This window comes from Oryctolagus cuniculus, chromosome 12 (assembly GCF_051225735.1).
Source record: "Oryctolagus cuniculus isolate XC-2025 breed Fujian yellow rabbit chromosome 12, ASM5122573v1, whole genome shotgun sequence".
Taxonomy (NCBI): Eukaryota; Metazoa; Chordata; class Mammalia; order Lagomorpha; family Leporidae; genus Oryctolagus; species Oryctolagus cuniculus.
In genome coordinates, this window is record NC_142878.1 from 25,744,748 (window position 1) to 25,765,892 (window position 21,145).

Below are 21,145 nucleotides of genomic sequence, written 5' to 3' on the forward strand. Positions count from 1 at the left end.
TAACACTGGAGAAGATGTCAATTTCATTAGATACCAGAGAAATAACAGATTTAAAAAAAAAATACAAAAAACCACAGTGTAATACAATCCACCAGAATAGCTAAAATGAAGAGTATGAAGGGATGAAGCTATAAAGCAACCAGAATGCTTACACTGTTGGTAGGAGCGGCAACTGTACAGTCACATTGAAAAACAAACTGAACATACACTTTCTTGATTTCTCAAATTCTGATGCCAGGTCTACAGCCAAAAGACATGTTCCCAAAAGTCAAGTACACAAAACTGTTCATTGGCTTTCACAGGTGCCAAAGTCTGGAAACAATCTGAACACCCATAAAGACTAGGAAAAAAAAACTGTGGTAAGTCACAACTCCGTGCTTCATCAGAGAGGACAAAGTACCCACCACAACAGGGGTTTCAATCCAAAACATAATGGTGTCCCATCTAAGACTCCAGACATGCGCTATGTGTTGTATAGTTTCATTTATATGAAGTTCAAGAGTAGACAAATGGATGGTGTCAGGGAAATGGTTATCTGAGGAGCAGTGAGGGAAGAATGATTGAGATGGGGGATATAGGTATGGGGATGCTTTTGAGGTACTGGAGATGTTCTATTCCTTTGTGCATTGTGATGGAAGACGTGTACTCCTGATGTATGCATTTTCTTTATGTGTGTATACATCAATAAAAGCATGTTATTAAAAAGAACCTGTGCTAAGACCTTTACTGGGGGGTGGGGGGGGTATTTAATTTGCACATTAAGTCTATGATGTAGACAGTGAGGTTCCAGTTTTACAAGAGAAAACCAAGGTTAATCACTGTCACAGAATGGGTTCTCCAGAAACTGCCATTGAGATGCAAGTAGAAATGCAAGGAACTTCTTTGAGGAAACACCTTGTATAAAGAATAAAGGGAGGAGGGACCGGGGCTGTGGTGTAGTGGGTAGAGCCACCGCCTGCAGTGCCAGCGGGCATCCCATATGGGCGCCGGTTCGAGTCCTGGCTGCTCCAATTCGAGCCAGCTCTCTGTTATGGCCTAGGAAAGCAGCAGAGAATGGCCCAGGACCTTGGGCCTCTTCACCTGGGTGGGAGACTCCCGAAGAAGCTCCTGGCTCCTAGCTTTGGATTGGTCCGGCTCTGGTCATTGCAGCCATTTGGGGAGTGAACCAGCAGATGGAAGACCTCTCTGCCTTTCAAATAAAATAGGTAAAATCTTAAAAAGTGGGAGTGGGGGCTGGGGGGAGAGTGCGCCTCTGACAAACAGGAAATGAGGAAGGAAGGACTGGACAGAGCCTCAGTCTGAGTGCAGCTCTGAGGACGTGTTGGCCAGTCACTGGGGAGCCCGAAGCCAATTGCCCGCGAGAGTAATCCTGTGTTGGAAGGGAACAACTCCGCTTTCTCATCTTCACAGAACTCCGTCATTGGCTGGGAGCAGCCTGGGGAGCCGGGCCAGTGCTGAAGTGAATTCCCAAAACGAGCTAATTGCTTGCAGCATGTTTTCTTTTCAAGGGAAAGCTAATCTCACGCATCCCTATCTGCTGCCTATCTTAATCCACTGAAAAATAGGGTTCATGCATCCAGTCATTTTGTGACTGCTTAAACAGAGATCTATCAGGAACAGCTCACATACCTAGAAAACCCTTGTCTTTAAGGGAACAGTATTTGGAAACATAAAGGTAACACAAAGATAGAAATAAAGGCTACTCCAAGCAGAGGAACTGTCAGAGCTGAATCAAGCTCCAGTGTCAAGGTTGTTTGGTTGTAATCGACGTAAAAGCTGAAGAGCTGACTCAGAGCACATGTAGGCGAGGGAGCCAGTGGACGGTCCCTACGGGCCATCAGCAGGAATCCATGCTGAAACCCTGCATTGTAGCCTTTCATGCAAGACAGACTCGGAGGGAAGAGAATCCGCCTGGCCTGGCTGTGATTACCCCTTGACCATGGACTGCGAGGAAACTGGAGTGACAGTGCCACTGAGACACATACCCGGAGCAGAAGGAACGGATGTTGGTTAACAGGAGGAGAAATGGACACTGAGCTAGTAAAAGCAACACGTGTCCCAGATAGCAATAAACCACCACTTGGTGAAGCTTAAAGGCACAAAACCACTCACCACATGTGAGTGAGATGGTTTGTTGGATCATGATATTTGACCACACATTCTTTCCTCATTTTGGCAAGTGTGAGATTTCACATGCTCTAAACAGGACATTTAATTTGGGGCCTATGACTTCATCCTGGTCGTGTTTCTCAAATCCGAGTCTTCCTGGACTGTTACTTGCCAGTGATGATGGTGGATGACTGAGGGACAGAGAATCCACAGGTCTGTGTTGGTCTCTGAGCACCAGCCAGGACGTCCCAGCCATCTGACTGTAAACGCTGGTTCAGGCTTTCAAGCGTGTGATTGTGGTTGCTGAATAACAATGGCCAGTGGAATTCTTTAAAGCCGAATTCCAAAATCTCCTCCAGGATCCCACAACCTCTATTAAAGCTCCTAGGAGGGGCCGGCGCTGTGGTGCAGTGGGTAAAACTGCCGCCTGAATCGCCAGAATCCCATATGGGGCAGGTTCAAGTCCCCGCTGCTCCACTTCCGATCCAGCTCTCTGCTATGGCCTGGGAAAGCAGTAGAAAATGGCCCAAGTCCTTGGGCCCCTGCACCTGTGTGGGGGACCAGGAAGAAGCTCCTGGCTCCTGGATTTGGATCAGCATAGCTGCAGCCATTGTGGCCATTTGGGGAGTGAGCCAGCGAATGAAAGACGTTTATCTCTGTCTCTCCCTCTGTCTGCGTCTCAGATAAATAAATCTTTTATTAAAAAAAAAAAAAAAAGCTCCTAGGAGTGGGCATTGAGCCTAGTAATTAAGACATGCACATCCCACATTGGAATTGGAATGCCTGGGTTCCAGATCCAGCTGTGCTCCTAACTCCAACTTCCTGCTAATGTAGACCCTGGGGAAGGTGGTGGCTCAAGTACCTGGGTCCCTGCCACCCACATGGGATACCTCAGTTGCATTTCTTGGTTCTGACCCTGCCTCAGCTGAAGGCACTCCCCCCGACCAAGGCACACACTTTTTTTTTTTTTTTTTTTTGACAGGCAGAGTGGACAGTGAGAGAGAGACAGAGAGAAAGGTCTTCCTTTGCCGTTGGTTCACCCTCCAATGGCCGCCGCGGCCAGCATGCTGCGGACGGCGCACGGCGCTGATCCGAAGGCAGGAGCCAGGTGCTTCTCTTGGTCTCCCATGGGGAGATAGATTTTCTAAGATCAGAAGTTAAACCAATGTAATAACATGGAACTTTGTACTAGGATATCGGGGGAGGGACTCACTGTGCTCTCCTGAGGTTCCTAAAATTGCCCCACACAGCGGAAATGGTGCTCACCCTTTGGAGAAAGGAGATGGGTGGCATCGTTGGCACCTGCCCTGTGCCAGGCACCGTATTAGACATTCCACGTGAGGGGTCTTGCTTCACCTTGAAGTCAGTGACGTGGCTATCACCACCCTAATTATGAGGGGAATGCATAATGCAGTGGGTGCCTCTCATGCTCTGTCTTTGCAAACCCTCCCCTCCATTCGTGCTGCTCATGGAGGATCTGGCCTCTCCAAGGCAGAAGCTGCAACTCCGTTTCTCGGCAGCTCAGCAGCCGGCCCAACCTCACCCACTCACGCCTCTCGGTGGGAAAGAGAGGAGCGTGAGGAAGCACGTGCTGTCCTCCATCCGTTTTCCTGGCTTGGATGGTGCCAAGGAGTCTGGTCTCCTGGGGCAGCTGGACGCAGGTTTCGTGCCCAGTTCCAGCAGTGTCCTGTGGTCCCTGCAGTGGCGGCACTGAGGTCTGACTGAGGCTACCACAGAGTGGGCTTCCTGTTTCTGGCTGTGCCAGCTCCAGATCTGGGTCTGACCCTCCTGGGGCTCCCAGAAGCTATTCACTAGCCCTTGATAAATCCCTGTCTGCTGAAGTGAGCTGAAGCCACTTCCATGTGTGGAAACTAAAATCAAAATGGTAAAGAGATACCGTCTCACACCTGTTAGGATGATCACTGTCAAAACAGTGGGGCTGGTGCTGTGGCAGAGCCGGTATAGACGCTGCCTGCAACATTCGCATCCCATACTGCCACGGGTTCGAGTCCTGGCTGCTCCACTTCCAACCCAGCTCTCTGCTCATGGCCTGATGAAAGTAGCAGAAGATGGCCCAAGTGCTTGGGCCCTTGACACCCGTATGGGAGATCCCTCCCTCCCTCCCTCCCTCTCTCTCTCTGATTTCTTTATTTGAAAGTCAAAGTTACACAGAGAGAGAGGGAGAATCAGAGAGATCTTCCATCTGCTGGTTCACTTCCCAGACAGAAGTGGCCAGTGGAATTCTTTAAAGCCAGCCAGTGAGAAGCAAGCGTGCTGACAAGACACATCTTCCTGGGGAACTTTAAGAGAAAAGCAGGAGGCTGCTCATTGTACATCACAGGTAGCTGGGTCAATGTCGACCCATTAACCACCGTGAGTCAGGGAGCGTTAGCAAATCAGGCAGCAGGGGCCCGGGGGTCAGCAGGTAGCTCATCTGCTCCAGCATCTCATCTAAAACCTCAGGTCGATATTGATGCCCACCTCCTAGGGTTAGGGTGAGGCTCCGACACAAAACCATCTTTGCATATGGCCTGCCACCAAGTAAGCACTGGCTAAATAGTAGTTGCTGCCCTTGGGGCGGCCACAGTCGTTACCTTGCACGAGATCAAGCACCAGGAGGAAGGCAGGAATCCTGCACACCTGGGCTCTCTGCGACCACGTGTCACTCTGCTGAATGTTTGTTATTTCCTTAGGTGATTAAAATTCCACAGGACTGTTTGTGCCGCCTCGGGGACACTGAAGTATTCCAATTACACAGCACTGTAAAGGCAAGATCGCTCTCCGTGGAAAATAACGTAGCCTTACCACCAGCGCTGCTTACGACACAGACCCCACGTAGCAGACCACTCCTCAGCCTCCAGAGGGCTGCACCTGCCCTGCCATCAGCCACCGCCATGGCAGATCGCTCGGCTGGAAAGACCGTTGATTGAGAGTATTGAGAGAGAGCATCCTCTCTCTCCCCAGTGCTAAATGGTGACACCAACTGTCTGTCCTCCCCAAAGCTGTTCTCTAACATTTTACTCCAACTTCCCCCAAACAAAACAACCTGCAGCTGCAAGTCACGCCAGCTCTCTGGTTCACAGCCCACGTAGCATAAATAACCGTACTGGCTCCGTACCCTACCTTCTAGTGGGCTTGGAACTCTGCCATGCTCCTTGGTAACTGAACTTTGTGGAATCCCTCAAGTTAATTTTTTATCTAACCTGGAATGAACTTCACACACAGAGGCAATGGAGAAATCTGCACTGACTTTCTCGCTTCATTCCAAAATACAGAATACAATCAAAATCGGCAAAAGGAAGCATTCACCCACACAGACCACAGTCTGGGCCATAAATCAAAGCCCAACACATGTCAAGACTTTAAATCATACAAAGTAAATTCCCTAAAAACAATGTGATTAAACTAGAAATCAATAACAGAAAGATATCTGGAAAATCCCCAAATAGTTGGAAATTAAACAACACACTTGACAATAACCCACGGGTCAAATAGGAAGCCGCAGGGAAATGAGAAAGTGTTCTGAACTGAGTGGAAATGAAAAATACAGCATAGCAAGATTTCTGCCCCGCATTTAAAGTGCTTATAGGACAAATTATGGCATTAAAGGCTTATGGGGGTGAGGGCTGGGCCAGTGCTGTGGTGCCGTATAGGTTAAGCCACTGCCCATAATGCTGCCATCCTGTAAGAGTGCCCGTTCAAGTCCTGGCTGCTCAGCTTCCGATCCAGCTCCCTGCTAATGGCCTGTGAAAGCTGTGGCAGATGGCACAGTGCTTGGGCCCCTGCAGCTCTCATGGGAGACCCAGATAAAGTCCTGGCTCCTGGCTATGGCCTGGCCCAGTCCCAACTGTTGTGGCTATCTAGGGAGTAAACTACTCTTTTTTTTTTTTTTTAAAGATTTATTTATTTGAAAGCCAAAGATACACAGAGAGATACGGAGAGGCAGAGAGAGAGAGGTCTTCCATCTGCTGGTTCACTCTCCAACTGGCCGCAACGGCCAGAGCTGAGTCCATCCAAAGCCAGGAGCCAGGAGCTTCTTCTGGGTCTCCCACATGGGTGCAGGGGCCCATTTGGGACGCCGACACTGCTGCAGGAAGTAGCTTTACCCACTATGCCATGGTGCTGGCCCCCATTTCTGATTTTTGAAAAGCAGAAACACACTGAATCACACTGGGAACCAGAGAACTTGCTCAGCTTCTGTGTTGTTTGTGAATCATTGCGTAACTACCCCAAAACCTAGCAGCCAACATTATCAGCTCACTGTTTCCAGAGCTCAGGACTCCAGGAACAGCTTTGCCAGGTGCGTGGCTCAAGGTCTCTTGCTGGGTTGAACCCAGGCTGTCAGCTGGGCCAGTCTCATTGGAAGGTCCCTAGAACTGGGGTGTTGCGTTGGACAGGCACTGCCAAGGTCATGCACAGAGCTGGCAGGGTTCCCATTGTCATGGATGACTTCACTGAGGGTTTCAGTTCTTTGGCTGTTGGCAGCCCCTCGTACCCTTCCAGGGGACAGCTCACAACATGACACCTGACTTCCCTCATAGCAAGTGACCAGCAGAGCACCCAAGAAAATCCAAGGCAGGAGTCCCGGTCCTTCCCCCCTAATCTCAGAAGTGACAGCCCATCAGGTGTCACCAAGTCTGTTCCTTAGAAGGCACCAGAAGGCCACGCCCACCCCTCTCTGGGGCAGGTGTCGTGGGGCCCCTCTGACACTGCCTGCCACTGTATCTACAAAAACATCAACATTACCCAGAATGGAACAAGACAGTGCTTTCCTCCTGAGATCAGCGATAAGACACGGATGTCTATCCTACCCAGTGCAGCGAGGCAAGAAAATGCACACCAATTAGGAGGGAACTGCACGGTCCGTATCTGCCAAAGAGGAGAATTTACCCAAATGTCCTAGAACCTGCAAGAGAGAAAACAGCCAGATGCAAATACGCACATGCAAAACTACTCAGGGTTAGTCACCAGGGGAATGCAAACTGAAACCACAGGAGGCTGTCACCCACCTATTAGAACAGCTAAGCTCTCGAGAACCCACAGGGCTGGCAAGGATGCAAACCGACTGGAACAGCCACTTAGGAAAACATCTGGGAGTCAGAAAAGCAAGTAGTTATCATACAACCCCGCAGGCCTCCTCCTAAGCATTTTCCCCAGGGACATGCAAACGTGTCCATAGGAAGGGCCAGGCTTGAGTGTTTACAGTGGCAGGTTCTACAAGGGCTCAGATAGTCTTCCCTGAGAATGAATAAACACGCACAGGGACATTGACAATGGAAACCTACTCAGCCCTGAAAAGGACCGCAGGCTGATAAATGGAACAACAGGGAGGAATCTGACCGCCACTGTGGTTTAAATGAAAGAAACTTACCCTCAAAGGGCTACAGAAAGTACGACCCTATTTACAGGACATTCCGGGAGAGGCAAAGTTACAGGGGTCGCCACGGGCAAGCAGCTTCAGGGGGGTTCACAGGCCACCTCCAGCCATCCTGGGCCCCACCCAGGTTTACACGGGGCAGCGGAGTGCTGGGCCAGGGAACCGCACAGTGATTCCGGGCTGGGCGGGAGGAATGGGACGCAGGAGCAGGTGCGGCGGCCTCTGCGCACTGGCAATTCAGCTCCTTTCAGGATCGCCCCAGGTCCTGCAGCTTCCCCTGCGGTACTCAGACCGCCAGCTGGGATCCTAAAACCTGGAACGTTCCACCTGGCCCACCCGAAGGCGCCTGGTCCGTGGGACCCTGCCTGCCTGGGCGGGGGCGGGGGGGCTGCCTCGCCTCATCTCTGGCTTCACTCCTCGCCCAGCGCTGGCTCCCCGATACCAAGCCCCAGTCTCGAGGAGCTGCCCCCAAGGCGGCCCCCAGCGGACGGCGACCCCGTTGCGGGAAAGCGCGGGCCGCCGCCCCCATCGCGGCCACCGGCCCCGGCGCCCGTGCCCGCAGCGAGCGCGGCAGCCCCGCCCAGGCCAGCCCCGGGGCGGGCGCGGTTCCCATGGGGATCGCGGGCCGTGCCCGCCGCGAGCCCAGCCGGGCGAGAGAGCCGGCGAGGAGGGAGCGCGGCGCGGCCGCCGCGGAGCCGTGAGTCCCGGGCGAGGCGGGAGGCGCGGAGCGGGGCCCGGGACCGGCCGCCCGCCACGTGGCGCCGCTCGAGGCTGCGCGGGCCCGGCGCGGGGCTGGGAAAGGCCGGCGGCGCCGAGCAGGGAGGAGGCCCCGAGCGGCCGGCCGAGGTCCGGGGAGCCCGCGGGTGTCTGCTTGCTGCGGGGAAATGAGCCCCGACATTAGAACCGGGGGAGCCCCTCGCCTTCCCGGGTCTCCGGCGAGCTCAGGTGTCTCAGATTGGATGCAGTGAACCGTAAATGACAGATTGTCTTACAGGGCGAGCCTTTTAGGGTGATGGGTTACAGGCGGGAGCCTCACCGGGCCAGCCCAGGCTGTGGCGCCTGACAGAGCTGCCATTGCAGAGGAGCAAAGAAAAAAACCAGAAAATCTTGAAAGACAGGGGCCCGTCCCTGACTCTCACAGGTGCTCTTGTTCTGTTCTAGGTCCTTGGGGGAAATAAAGCCCAGAAAACCAAAACCCTGGTGATTTGGGGCCTCAGTGCAGTCCGCGCGTGCCGTAGTCCACGGGCGACCTTTCCAAACTATGCGGAGATCCGTGTCCACGTGTCCCTCTCTGTGATGGAGAAGTACGAGAAGATCGGGAAGATCGGCGAAGGATCCTATGGCGTCGTTTTCAAATGCAGAAACAGGGACACGGGCCAGATCGTGGCCATCAAGAGGTTTCTGGAATCCGAAGATGACCCTGTCATAAAGAAAATCGCCCTTCGGGAAATCCGCATGCTCAAGGTACCAGCTCCCGCTCTCTTTGCAGTGAAGTTTGGGGCTTTAGAGAAAGAAGCGAGTGGCCGCACTGTCACAGGAATGCGTGGGACTCGGTCCCATCCGTCCCCGGTGACACACAGGTACAGTGGTACACAGGCTACTTCTCAAGTTCAGGGACAATGGAATTGAAAGACTCAGCTTATTTTGCTGCATTGTTTTGAGCTCCATGCATAGTTCTTTTCGTTATATACTCTTTCCCTGAACTCTCTGAAGACCCCCTGTGTGGGTGGGTATTTTGCCCTGGAATAAACTTATCTTTGCATTCCATTTCCACCAAGTTTTTCAAGAGCCAGAAGTTATGGGTAAGATGATGTTCACTTTCAGAGACACTCTGAATATTTTAATTTGCTTTCTTTTTTTTTAAATGCACAATACCATTTTTAAAAATATTTATTTATTTGAGAGGTAGACTTATAGACAGAGAGGGGAAGAGCCAGGTCTTGCATCTGCTGGTTCACTCCCCAAATGGCTGCAATGGCCGGAGCTGAGCCGATCCGAAACCAGGAGCCTGGAGCGTCCTCCGGGTCTCCCATGCAGGTGCCAGGGCCCAAGCACTTGGGCCATCATCTACTGCTTTCCCAGGCCATAGCAGAGGGCTGGGTTGTAAGAGGAGCGGCCAGGACTAGAACCAGCGCCCATGTAGGATTCCAGCACCGCAGGCGGAGGCTTAGCCCACTGCGCCACAGCGCCGGCCCCTAACTTACTTTTTTTTTTTTTTCTTTTTTTTGACAGGCAGAGTGGACAGTGAGAGAGAGAGACAGAGAGAAAGGTCTTCCTTTGCCGTTGGTTCACCCTCCAATGGCCGCCGCGGCCGGCGCGCTGCGGCCGGCGCACCGCGCTGATCCGATGGCAGGAGCCAGGAGCCAGGTGCTTCTCCTGGTCTCCCATGGGGTGCAGGGCCCAAGCACCTGGGCCATCCTCCACTGCACTCCCTGGCCACAGCAGAGGGCTGGCCTGGAAGAGGGGCAACCGGGACAGAATCCGGCGCCCCGACCGGGACTAGAACCCGGTGTGCCGGCGCCGCTAGGCGGAGGATTAGCCTAGTGAGCCGCGGCGCCGGCCCCCTAACTTACTTTCTAGTTGCTTCTTTCCTGTATCACCTGTAGACCTGGCTTTTCAAGAGCCGTCACGCTTTGGTAGAACAAGGACCAAAAACATTCTTGATTTTTTTAAACTCCCAGGCTCCTTTCTCTTGGCATTCTTGCCCATTTGAAGAATCAGTCAGTCACCTGTGGTCGGTCTGTTTGTTAGCTGTCAGGTTCTCATCACACCTCACGCGTATCTGCTGCCAGGCATCCCAATGTCCTGCTCTTTTAGGAAGGGAGACATGCAGCCGAAGTACCTGCGAGCTGGCCCCAGGAGACCGTGCTCTCCGAGCAGGTGTGGGGAGCTGCTTACCAGGAGCCCCTGATGGAAACGGCTTCTTTCCGGAATGTGGCGATGTGGAATGCATCCAGTGGGGAGTCACTTTGTCGGCACAGCCCTGGCCTCTGTGGCCTCTCTTAGAAGCTGACTCAATGACACGGGAGGCACAGGTGCTTGAGTGGCAGGTAGGGAACTCCTGGAGTGACTCTTATTCTTGCTCCTCCACTGCCTCTGAGCGTCTCTCTTTTCCCCGTGGCCTAGGGGCCTGGGGTCATTTCTAGGTCAGGACCCTGTGTGGGACTTGCCAGGCTTGGATCTGTGGAATGGGTGGATAACAGGAAAACTCGCTTTGGGTCTCGGTGTCCTTTGCCTGCCTGTCCTGAGATCAAGTCCTAAGGCTCACTCTCCGCACCCTCCCCAAGGGCCTGGGGACCACCCTACCCTGCGCTTCCCCCTCTCCGCAGGGGGAGAGTTCTCTGTGTCTCTCTCGGCTGCTGGGTGCTTGCACTTTCTCCGGCTTTCCCCCTACAGGTGATAATCGCATTCCCAAGGGTTCATTTGCTCCAAAGAGAAAAATCTGTTCCTAGCAGAGGAAGAATCGATTTCTGAGCCTGAAGGCCGCCTGGGAGTGCCCTGGAATCTCCCTTTCCAGGGAGCCAATTCTGTGTTTGCAGGGCACTGGCTGAGCTCCTCCGCCGTGGGGACCCTGCCTCCGCCTCCCTGTGCCCCACTACTCGGCACGGCACGGAGTGGGCCTCCAATAGGTGTTATTGTTAGACTGGGGGAGAAAAGCTAACAGACTACGCTCTCGGGAAGGGTCGGTGTTGCCATGAACTTGGGAAAGGAGTTTTGTTCTCTTGGAAGCAGAGTGTGGATGTGCTCTTCGGGACAGAGTTGCAGGCACAGGGCCGCTTTCAACGCACGGCTCCCACACCTTGTGCGCAGGCGCAGGCACCGGCACCCCCGGCTCAGACGAGGCGCTGGGAGTGCGTGGCTAGCGGTCGCTTCTTGCGAGCTGTTGCTTTTCAGAATTCTGTGATACTGCTCACCCGGAATAGCTGCGTAATCAGTAGTTGCTGACTGAGTGGATTAAGGGGATGCTACATAAAGTGTTTTCTCCGTTGATTTATTCATTAGACCCAAGTATGCGTCACGGTGTTGGCACGCAGCCGTACAGCCCGTGAGGTGACTTCTACACGCACACACACGCTCCCTCCCCTGGGTCTGCAGGGCGGGTAAGAGCCCTCCGTGGGTGCTGAGTGGCGCACATAGTGTCCGAGCTAGACTTTGAGATGTTAGGGAGGCCGAATGAGAGAAGGGGGATCCCAGGAACGGTGTCTGGGGAGAGAGCAGCTCTTTGAGGGAACCCAGTTGTCGAGGCCAGAGTCTTGACCAAGATGGCTGCTGGGTGCTAACAGGCTGGGAGAGAAGGGAAAAGAAAAACCAGTGTGTGTGGAGGGGGGTGATGTGGAGGGGAGGTGTGTGGTGTGGTGTGTTTGAGGGTGTTGTGAGTGTGGGTGGGTGGTATGGGGATGTGTGGGTTGTGTGTGTGTTTGTGGGGTGTGTGTGTGGTGTGTGTATGTGTTTGCAGGGGTATGTGTGTGCTGTGTGTATGTTTGTGGGGTATGTGTGTGGGGTGTATGTGGGGGGTGGGTGTGTGGGGGGGGGCGTGTGTGTGGGGTATGTGAGTGTGTATGTGTGTATGGGCTGTGGGGGGGTATGTGAGTGGGGGTGTGTGTGTGGGTTGTGTGGGGGGGTGTATGTGTGGGGTATGTGAGTGTGTATGGGCTGTGGGGGGGTATGTGAGTGGGTGTGTGTGTATGGGCTGTGGGGGGGTATGTGGGGGGTGTGGGGGGTATGTGAGTGGGTGTGTGTGTGGGCTGTGGGGGGTGTGTGTGAGTGTGTATATGTGTATGGGCTGTGGGGGGTATGTGAGTGGGTGTGTGTGTGGGTTGTATGTGGAGTATGTGGGGTGGGTGTGGTGGGGGTGTGGGGGGTGTGGGGGGGGTATATATGTGTGTGTGGGGTATGTGAGTGTGTATGTGTGTATGGGCTGTGGGGGGGTATGTGAGTGTGTGTGTGTGTGTGGGTTGTGTGGGGTGGGGGGGTATGTGAGTGTGTATGTGTGTATGGGCTGTGGGGGGGTATGTGAGTGGGTGTGTGTGTGTGGGTTGTGTGTGGGGGGTATGTGGGGTGTGTGGGGGGGGGTTGTGTGTGAATTCCAGGCAGCCCCGGTGGCAGCGTGGTGGTGGTGGTGTGAGGGAGGGAAAGCCCAGGAGGCTGGGCCTGCAGCAGGTGTGCAGTCAGCGACTCAGCGACTTCCTGGGGTTTTCTTTTACACAGCCCTGGGGGGAGGCTGTGAGTGCCCAGCTGAGGAGGTCGGCTTTCTTCTGAACAGAAAGACGCTGGCCAAGATGTCTCTGCTAGAAAATCGTCATTTATTTGAAGGTGTTTGGACTTCAAGGGCCAATAGAATTCCAAACATTTTTTTTTTCTTCTACAGATTAGGATAAGGTTGTCAGCATTTTAAAATGCCAGCTACAGGCCGGCGCTGCGGCTCACTAGGCTAATCCTCCACCTGCGGCGCCGGCACCCTGGGTTCTAGTCCCGGTCGGGGCACCGGATTCTGTCCCGGTTGCTCCTCTTCCAGGCCAGCTCTCTGCTGTGGCTCGGGAAGGCAGTGGAGGATGGCCCAGGTGCTTGGGCCCTGCACCGGCATAGGAGACCAGGAGGAAGCACCTGGCTCCTGGCTTCAGATCAGCGTGGTGTGCTGGCCGCAGTGCACTGGCTGCAGTGGCCATTAGAAGGTGAACCAACGGCAAAGGAAGACCTTTCTCTCTCTCTCTCACTGTCCACTCTGCTTGTCAAAAAAAAAAAAAAAAAAAAAAAACACGCCAGCTACCAGCCACTTACCAGCAGTATGTCCCTGGAGGAACACGTGTGAATACTGAACCAGGAAAGGCAGTGCTAGAAGACACACACAGTCCTTCCCCAGAGAGAGCCGGTGACAGCCACGAGCTGAGGCTTCTCTGACCCACCTGTGCATGCCCGTGTGTGTGAGTACCTGCGGGTGATTGTATGTATGGTGTATGTGTGTGTGAGATCGCCCATGTCCGTCCCATTTCTCCGGCTGCTGCCGAGAGCGGTGACCTCATTTACTTTTTGTACATCCTAATCTGATGACAGTAACCACTGTTTCTGGAAACAAAGATTCCCCTGGTCACCTGATGTCCCGCTTACAGGATCTGCAAAGGGACTTCAAAGTCTGGAATGAAATGATAAGTTGATTTTTGTGCAAAAAATCTGTAAAGTCATCTTCTTGAAGTGCTGTGGCATGTTTATAAAGATTTGTTTACTTGGAAAGCAGAGTGATGTGTGACAGCAAGAGAGCAGTGGCTTTACGCACTACGCCACAGTGCTGGCATCCCACATGGCCTGGGAAAGCAGTGGAAGATGGCCCAAGTCCTTGGGCCCCTGCACCCGTGTGGGAGACCCGGAGGAGGCTCCTGGCTCCTGGCTTCGGATCAGCGCAGCTCTGGCCGTTGAAGCCATTGAGGGAGTGAACCAGTGGATGGAAGACCCCCACCCCCTGCTGCTCTGTATAACTCTTTCAAATAAATAAATAAATGTTTAAAAAAATCTAAAAAAAGAGAATCTGATATCTGCTGGTTCACTCCCCAAAATAACCACGATGCCTTAGGTCAGGCCAAAACCAGGAGCCTAGAATGCCATCTGGGTCTCCTACATGGGTTGAGGGGCCCAAGTACTTGTCATCCTCCAGGGCTTTCCCAGCACATTAGCAGGGAGTTGGATCAGAAGTGGAGTGGCCGGTGCCATGGTTCACTAGGCTAATCTTCCGCCTGTGTCGCCAGCACCCCAGGTTCTAGTCCCGGTTGGGGCGCCGGATTCTGTTCCAGTTGCTCCTCTTCCAGTCCAGCTCTCTGTGGCCCGGGAAGGCAGTGGAGGATGGCCCAAGTGCTTGGGCCCTGCACCCCATGGGAGACCAGGAGAAGCACCTGGCTCCTGGCTTCGGATCAGCGTGGTGCACTGGCCGCAGTGCACCGGCCACGGCGGCCATTGGAGGGTGAACCAACGGCAAAGGAAGACCTTTCTGTCTCTCTCTCTCACTGTCCACTCTGCCTGTCAAAAAAAAAAAAGTGGAGCATCCAGAAGCCAAATTGGCTCCCATGTGGTATACCACTATTGCCTATAGCAGTTTTACCCACTATGCCACAATGCCAGCTCCAGATTTATTTATTTTTTATTTTGAAGACAGAGTTACAGAAAGCAAGGGACAGAGAGATACCTTCTGTCTGCTGGTTCACTCCCCGAATGGGCAGAGCAGGGCCAGGCTGAAGCCAGAAGCCAAGAACATCCGGTCTCCCACATGGGTGGAGGGGCCCAGGCACTTGGAATCCTTGGGCACATTAGCAGGGACGTGGATTAGAAGTGGAGCAGCCGGGACCTGACAGACACCCGTGTGGGATGCCGGCCTCACAGGCCGTGGTTTAACCCCCCGTGCCTCAGCGCCACCCCTTATTTGAGATCTGGATGAGAGGTGTTTGTGTGGAATGGTTGGAATGAATACTTCATGAGCAAGGGTTCCGGAAAGATGAGAGGAGCGAAGTGGAGACAGCAGTGTCGTGTCGGCACCTGTTTTTAACTGTCTCATGAGAAAGAAAGTGGGGAGGGTCAAGGGTTTGGGGCAGCAGTTTAGCTGCTTTTGGGGATGCCTCTGTCCCATCTTAGAGCGCCTAGGTTTGAGTCCAGCTCTGCTTGCCATTCCAACTACCTGCTAATGTACACCCTTGGAGGCATCAAATGATGGCTCAAGTACTTGGGTTCCTGCCACCTACAGGGGAGACCTGGGTTGAGCCCTTGGCTCCTGGCTTCGGCTTGGCCCAGTCCTGGCTATTGCAGGCATTGGGGGAACGAACGGGCAGAGGAGAGATCTGTGTTCATCTCTCTATCTCTTTGCCTTTCAAATAAATTTTAAAAATAAAATGAATAAAAATTTTAAAAAGAAGTAGCAGTTTATGGACAGAAACCTTATTTTGAAAAGGGAAGTGGAGAAATGGGGCCATAGGTGCTTGGAAGATGTGGAGTTAAGAGAAGTTTTTTCAGAGTGGCTGTTGTCTCTCACATGGGCATCGTAGCTATGTTTGTGGGCTGGTGATGTCAGTCCAGTAGAGAGAAAATGTGACGTAGGAGGAAAAAGTGCTGGAATCATGACCTTGAGTTACGATTAGCAAAAGCACATGTAATAGTGTAGTAAAAGGCCAGTTTATGGATGACCTAGGAGATTACATTTGCTCTTATTTATCTGGAATGTTGCCAGATTCCTTCCACATGCTACCCTTACTCTTTTTTTTTTTTTTTAGATTGTTTATTTATTTATTTGACAGGTAGAGTTGCAGACAGTGAGAGGGACAGACAGAGAGAAAGGTCTTCCTTCCATTGGTTCACTCTCCAAATGGCCGCAACGGCAGGAGCTGCACCAATCCGAAGCCAGTTTCTTCCTGGTCTCCCATGCAGATGCAGGGGCCCAAGCACTTGAGCCATCTTCTGCTGCTTTCCCAGGCCACAGCAGAGAGCTGGATTGAAAGAGGAGCAGCCAGGATTAGAACCGGTGCCCATATGGGATGCTGGCACTGCAAGCAGAGAATTAACCTAGTGCGCCACGGTGCCGGCCCACCCTTACTCTTTATGTAACAGGGTCTGTAAGTGGCTCCAAGCCATGCATGTAGCACTTCTCGTATGAGGGGCATGTTACACCTGCTGATGTGCAGATAACACATGAATCCCACAGGAAAGAGCCCCCCCCCCCACTTTCCAAAACTTGAACTTAAGCCTATTCAAGGCAAATTGGAGGGGTGGGGCAGTGGTCACAACAGGAGCCAGATGGCGGAAGACAAGTGCTGGGAAGGCAAATCAACTTGCAGCCAAAGTCAGACGCGATGGGCTGGAGGCGCCACAGGCCCTGTGGTGGGAAGCGGGCACTGGTTCTGTGTGATGCAGGTGGGGTGCACGAGCCCAGCTCAGCCACCTGGGGAACATCCATGTGCCCAGCCAGGAAAAGCTTGTAGATCAGAATCCTCGTTTCAGCAAGGCTCCACGCCTCTGCTGCTGGGCCTCCTCTCTCAAATGAAAGTGCGAGAAGGAAAGGATTCCATCCAGCAGGGATGGAACAAGTAGCACTCTTAGAAGGATTGGAGGCCAGGGCAGCACCTTGGCACCATGGGGTGCCCATGCATGCTTCCACATGTGGCAGGTGGTACCAGGGACGTTAGAACAGATCAGCTCCACGGCACTCAACTGCTGAAAGCAGTAGCTAGAATGTTACCCTTGATAACCCTTCCCCCCAAAGACATGAAACGTGGGAGAGCAGGAGAGGGAAACACGTATGTCAGTTGGCAGGTAGGGCTGTGACCCCGGAGACTTGGACAGACTGTCAGTCATCCCCCGGGCTGCACAGATTACACTCATGACGCTTTAGAAGGTAGATCTTGCTAGCCCCGTGTGCAGGTGGATTCAGGGTGGTTAATGGTTTGCCAAGGCCTCTTGGTCGAGCAGCGGGAATGCAGGCACAGTTCTGTCTGTCCCCAGGGTTACTCCACTGCTTTCATACGCCAGAGCCTTCAAGTAGCAAACACCGGGCTCTAAAGTCCCGATGACGGTGCGCTCCCTCCTCCCCCCACCCCTGCCTTGCTCCAGCTGGGGCCTTAGCTGTGAGATTTGTGGCTTCTGTGGAAGTCTACATGCAGTTCCTGCTGGGGCAGCCACTCTTTCTGTCTCACTGCAGAACCACTTGATGATTTGATTTGGTTTTACTTTACGTCAGAGGCAGAGAAAGCATGCTCCCATCTTCTGGTACATTCCCCAAATGCCTATGATGACTGGAGCTAGGCCAAGGCGTAAGCCAGAAACCAGTAACACAATCCAGGTCTCCAACATGGGCCACAGGGGCCCACTTACTTGAGCCATCACCATTGCTTCCTAGGTTTTCATTAGTGGGAAGCTACAGTCAGGAGTAAGAGCTGGTACTACAGTATGGGACATGGGTGTCAACCACTAGACTAAGCACCTGCCCCTGGATTATTTTAGAAGGCTAAAGTTATGTTTGCCTCAAACCAATATGGGAATACACATGGGGGTGGGGAGAATATCCATGTGAAACTCTACTGTGTTTCAATATAGTACATGAAATTTTTTTTTTAATTTGAAAGGCAAAGTGACAGAGATCTTCCATTCACTGGTTTATTCCCCAAATGTCTGCAATAGCACGGGCTTGATCAGACTCTAGCCAGGAGCCAGGAACTCCATCTGACTCTCCCATGTGGGTGCCAGGGACCCAAGTTCTTGGGCTGTCATCTGTTGCTGCCCAGGGCACGCACTAGCAGGAAGCTGGATTGGAAGCAGTAGCGGGACTCAAGCCAGGCCCTCTGATATGGGAAGCAGATGTTCCAAGCGTGGCTTAATCAACTGTGCCACCACACTGGCCCCTAGTGTATGCGTTCTTAATGAGAACAGTTTCACGGCCAAGAGGATGAAAGTTGGCTCTTGCAGGGAGGGGCAGAAAAGTCCGACCTCCTACTGGCGTAGAGCACAGATCTCTGTCTGGTGCCTGTGCAGGTACAGTTCTCTGTGGTATCAGAATTTCACAGTGCTCGGTGAGTGACTAGGAAAAATACGAAAAAAGACTCCTCTGGGGAACAGCAATGACGTAAGGTGCGTGGGGTGCGGGCAAGTGCGACAGCTGCACTCCTATGACTGTAGTTAGTCATGAGCAGCGGTTAGCTACAGAACGGTCGGAGCACCCCCTTTACCGCTCCGTCTCCACACCATCAGTAGTGTTCTGTGGGCACTGGGGCCATGTGACTGCCTGGGGACAGGGGCTGCGGCTGGGGGCTTTGGGTGCTGATGCTGTTCAAAGCTCTCAGGTGACCGTGCACAGCTCCAGTGCCTCCTGGGACCCGGCCCACCTTGTACCTGTGATTTCTGTCTCGGCATCGCCTCGCTGACTTTTTGCTGAGAGGGGCAGGGTGCTGTCGGGCCACACACCTAACAGCGGTCAGGTGGCTCAGCCATGGTGGCGGGGGGATAGTGGAAGAGGTCAGAAAGAGCAGCCATGTGGAGAGAAACAGGCAGAGGGTGCACTTCTTGACTTCTCTTTCTTTGAAAACTTTTGTTTCCTTTTTACTTGAAGGGCAGAGTGATGGGGACAGAGGAGCAGGGGTGGGGGAGGAGAAGGCACATGCTTCCATCTGCTGGTTCACTCCCCAGATGGCCTCAGCAGCCACGGCGGGGCCAGGAGCCAGGAGCTCCATCCAGGTCTCCCATGTGGGTGGCAGGGACCCAAGTGCTTGATCCATCATCTCTGCCTCCAGGGTGCAGGTTATCAGGAAGCTGGATCGGAAGCCAAGGCAGGACTCGAACCCAAGCACTTAGATGTGGGATGCGGGCATGGCAATCTTGTGACTTCACTGCTGTGTTACACTCCTGCCTCTTGGTGGAATTTCAACACAGAGGGTCCCACCCCCCAGAGGGCCCCACCTTTCAAACATCAGACCAGAAACACTGCTGGCAGATTCCGTGCCAGGCAGGCCTGGCTGCGAGGAGTAGCACCTGCGAGGGTTCCCCGTTACCCCAGCACTGACTGAGGACTCCGCTGGTGGTGCTCTGTGCCAGCGCCCCGGTCCGCTCAGTGCTGGCAGAGTGCCAGGTACACCCCCCCCACCGCAGAGCCTCACTTGAGCTTCCAGAAGTTTCCAAGCCGTCTGCTCCCCGGCTGCCCGCAGAAGGCAGGTTTCCCAGCCCAGTGAAGACCTCAGGAGGATGTTTGAGGAAATGTTGAAGAACTCGGTTGTGCTGTGGCTGAGAAGGGGCCTTGTTTGGGTACCTTCTATCCAATGGTGGAACTGCCTTGTTGAGATGGGTTAGTGAGAACGATCTGCAAATCCCTCTACCCACATCCTGCGTTCTCCTCCATGGGTCGTAGGGGATGAGAAACTCACAGGTCTCCGAGGCTCCCACTGTGAACGTAAATGAGTCAAGTACAAGAGAGACAGGTGCAGCCTGGGTGAACTGGAGAGCTCGCGTCCCTCCCTGTGCCTTCCCTTCCTTCCTTCCCCAGAAAGACAGTCAACTCCCACCCCACGGGGGCTGGGACTCAGCCAGGCCACGTCCAGGAGTAGAACGTCACTCCCGGGCTTCCCAGTGGCTAGCAGGAAGCTGGTGACCCGAGTCATCACCGCCATCTCCCGAGGTCCGTTAGCAGGAAGCTGGAATCGGGAGCCAGAGGTGGCAGTGAAACCCCGGTACTGCAGTGCGGGAGGCAGGTGTCTTCAAGCTGGGACCACGACCTGTGCCTGGGACCTCACGTCGGGAGTGGATGGCTGTGTGCTGCTCCACAGACTGCAAGCCCAGGGTGCTGGATTTTAAGTCCTGGCTAAAAAGCCAGAAATCAGAATGTAAAGTCTCCTCAGTGTTTCCCTGGAACTTTTTATTTTGGAAAACAAAACAAAACAAAACAAAAAAACAACCACCAATCCTCAAAATATATAGAAATAGGAAGAAAAGCACAGTGGTCGCTACTGTGCCATTAACTAGGTTCCTTCATCACTGTTAGAATCCCGCTGCCTTCCGGGTCCCTGCTGCGCCCTTACACACAGCTCACACTCTCTGGGCTCAACCATCTTCTGAAAAACTTAGCGTGAACCTTCTGGGGCAGAAACATTCTTCTAGATGACCACATGAAGATTTCCACACTCAAAAGATCATTGACTTGATGTTATTAGTGTTTGTAACTTCTTGTATTATCCCAATAACAGTTGTATAACTATAACTAAAGATGTAGGCCGGCGCCGCGGCTCACTAGGCTAATCCTCCGCCTTGCGGCACCGGCACACCGGGTTCTAGTCCCGGTTGTGACGCCGGATTCTGTCCTGGTTGCTCCTCCTCCAGTCCAGCTCTCTGCTGTGGCCCAGGAGTGCAGTGGAGGATGGCCCAGGTCCTTGGGCCCTACACCCCAAGGGAGACCAGGAGGAAGCACCTGGCTCCTGGCTTCGGATCGGCGCAACGCGCCTGCCATAGTGGCCATATGGAGGGTGAACCAACTGAAGTAAGACCTTTCTCTCTCTCTCTCTCTGTCTAACTCTGCCTGTGTGTGTGGGGGGGGAAGATGTATATAACTATATGTATGAGGGTACTTGAGAAGGTTCGTGGAAAATGGAATTAAAAGGTAAGTTTTATTTTGGTGCAAAAATGTGTTGAAATCCATCCATAGTTTTTTCAATGTGTTTATTTTCCATGAACTTTTTAAATACCTCTTGTATGTGTGGATTTTAAGGTTTTTTGGCATCAAAATAAACTTATCTTTTAATTCCATTTTCCATGAATGTTTTATAGTACTCTCCTATATGTACTTTTGCCAAATGATTTTAATATCCACTGATCATCCTTACCTGAATCGGTTATAATGAGAGTTTTTATAAAAGTTGTTTTTCTACAATCCTTTCTGTTCAGTTTTTTTTCTGTGCAAAAGAACTTCTCTTTAACTCCTCACCTGCCTCAACAGTTTTTACTGTTACTATAGATTCATGAATTTTTTAAAAATTCAGCACATTATGAACCATCACTATCATCATTCTTTTTGATTCTCAAATAGTCATGCATTAGACCATTGGGATCTCCTCCAGCCTACCTTCTGTCCCGATCTTTCTTTCTTTATTTTATTCTTTCTCAGGCAGAGAAACAGAAAGAGATCCTTCCTTCCCCTGGTTTACTTCACGAGTT

The 21,145-nt window shown here is 52.7% G+C and overlaps 1 protein-coding gene across 9 annotated transcripts in view; it reads left to right on the forward strand.

The window, feature by feature from the left end:
* Nucleotides 1-7,887: 7,887 nt before the first annotated feature.
* The window catches only part of CDKL1 (cyclin dependent kinase like 1), a 69,501-nt gene continuing 56,243 nt past the window's right edge, over nucleotides 7,888-21,145 (forward strand). For 4 of the 9 annotated variants that reach the window (XM_051822825.3, XM_051822827.3, XM_089309734.1 and 1 more), the window contains exons 1-2: nucleotides 8,052-8,183; nucleotides 8,648-8,950. In XM_051822825.3, the coding sequence (XP_051678785.1) occupies nucleotides 8,783-8,950 (168 nt within the window). In that variant the 5' untranslated portion in view covers nucleotides 8,052-8,183; nucleotides 8,648-8,782. The other 5 variants (XM_089309733.1, XM_089309735.1, XM_070053680.2 and 2 more) reach the window with 5 other exon arrangements.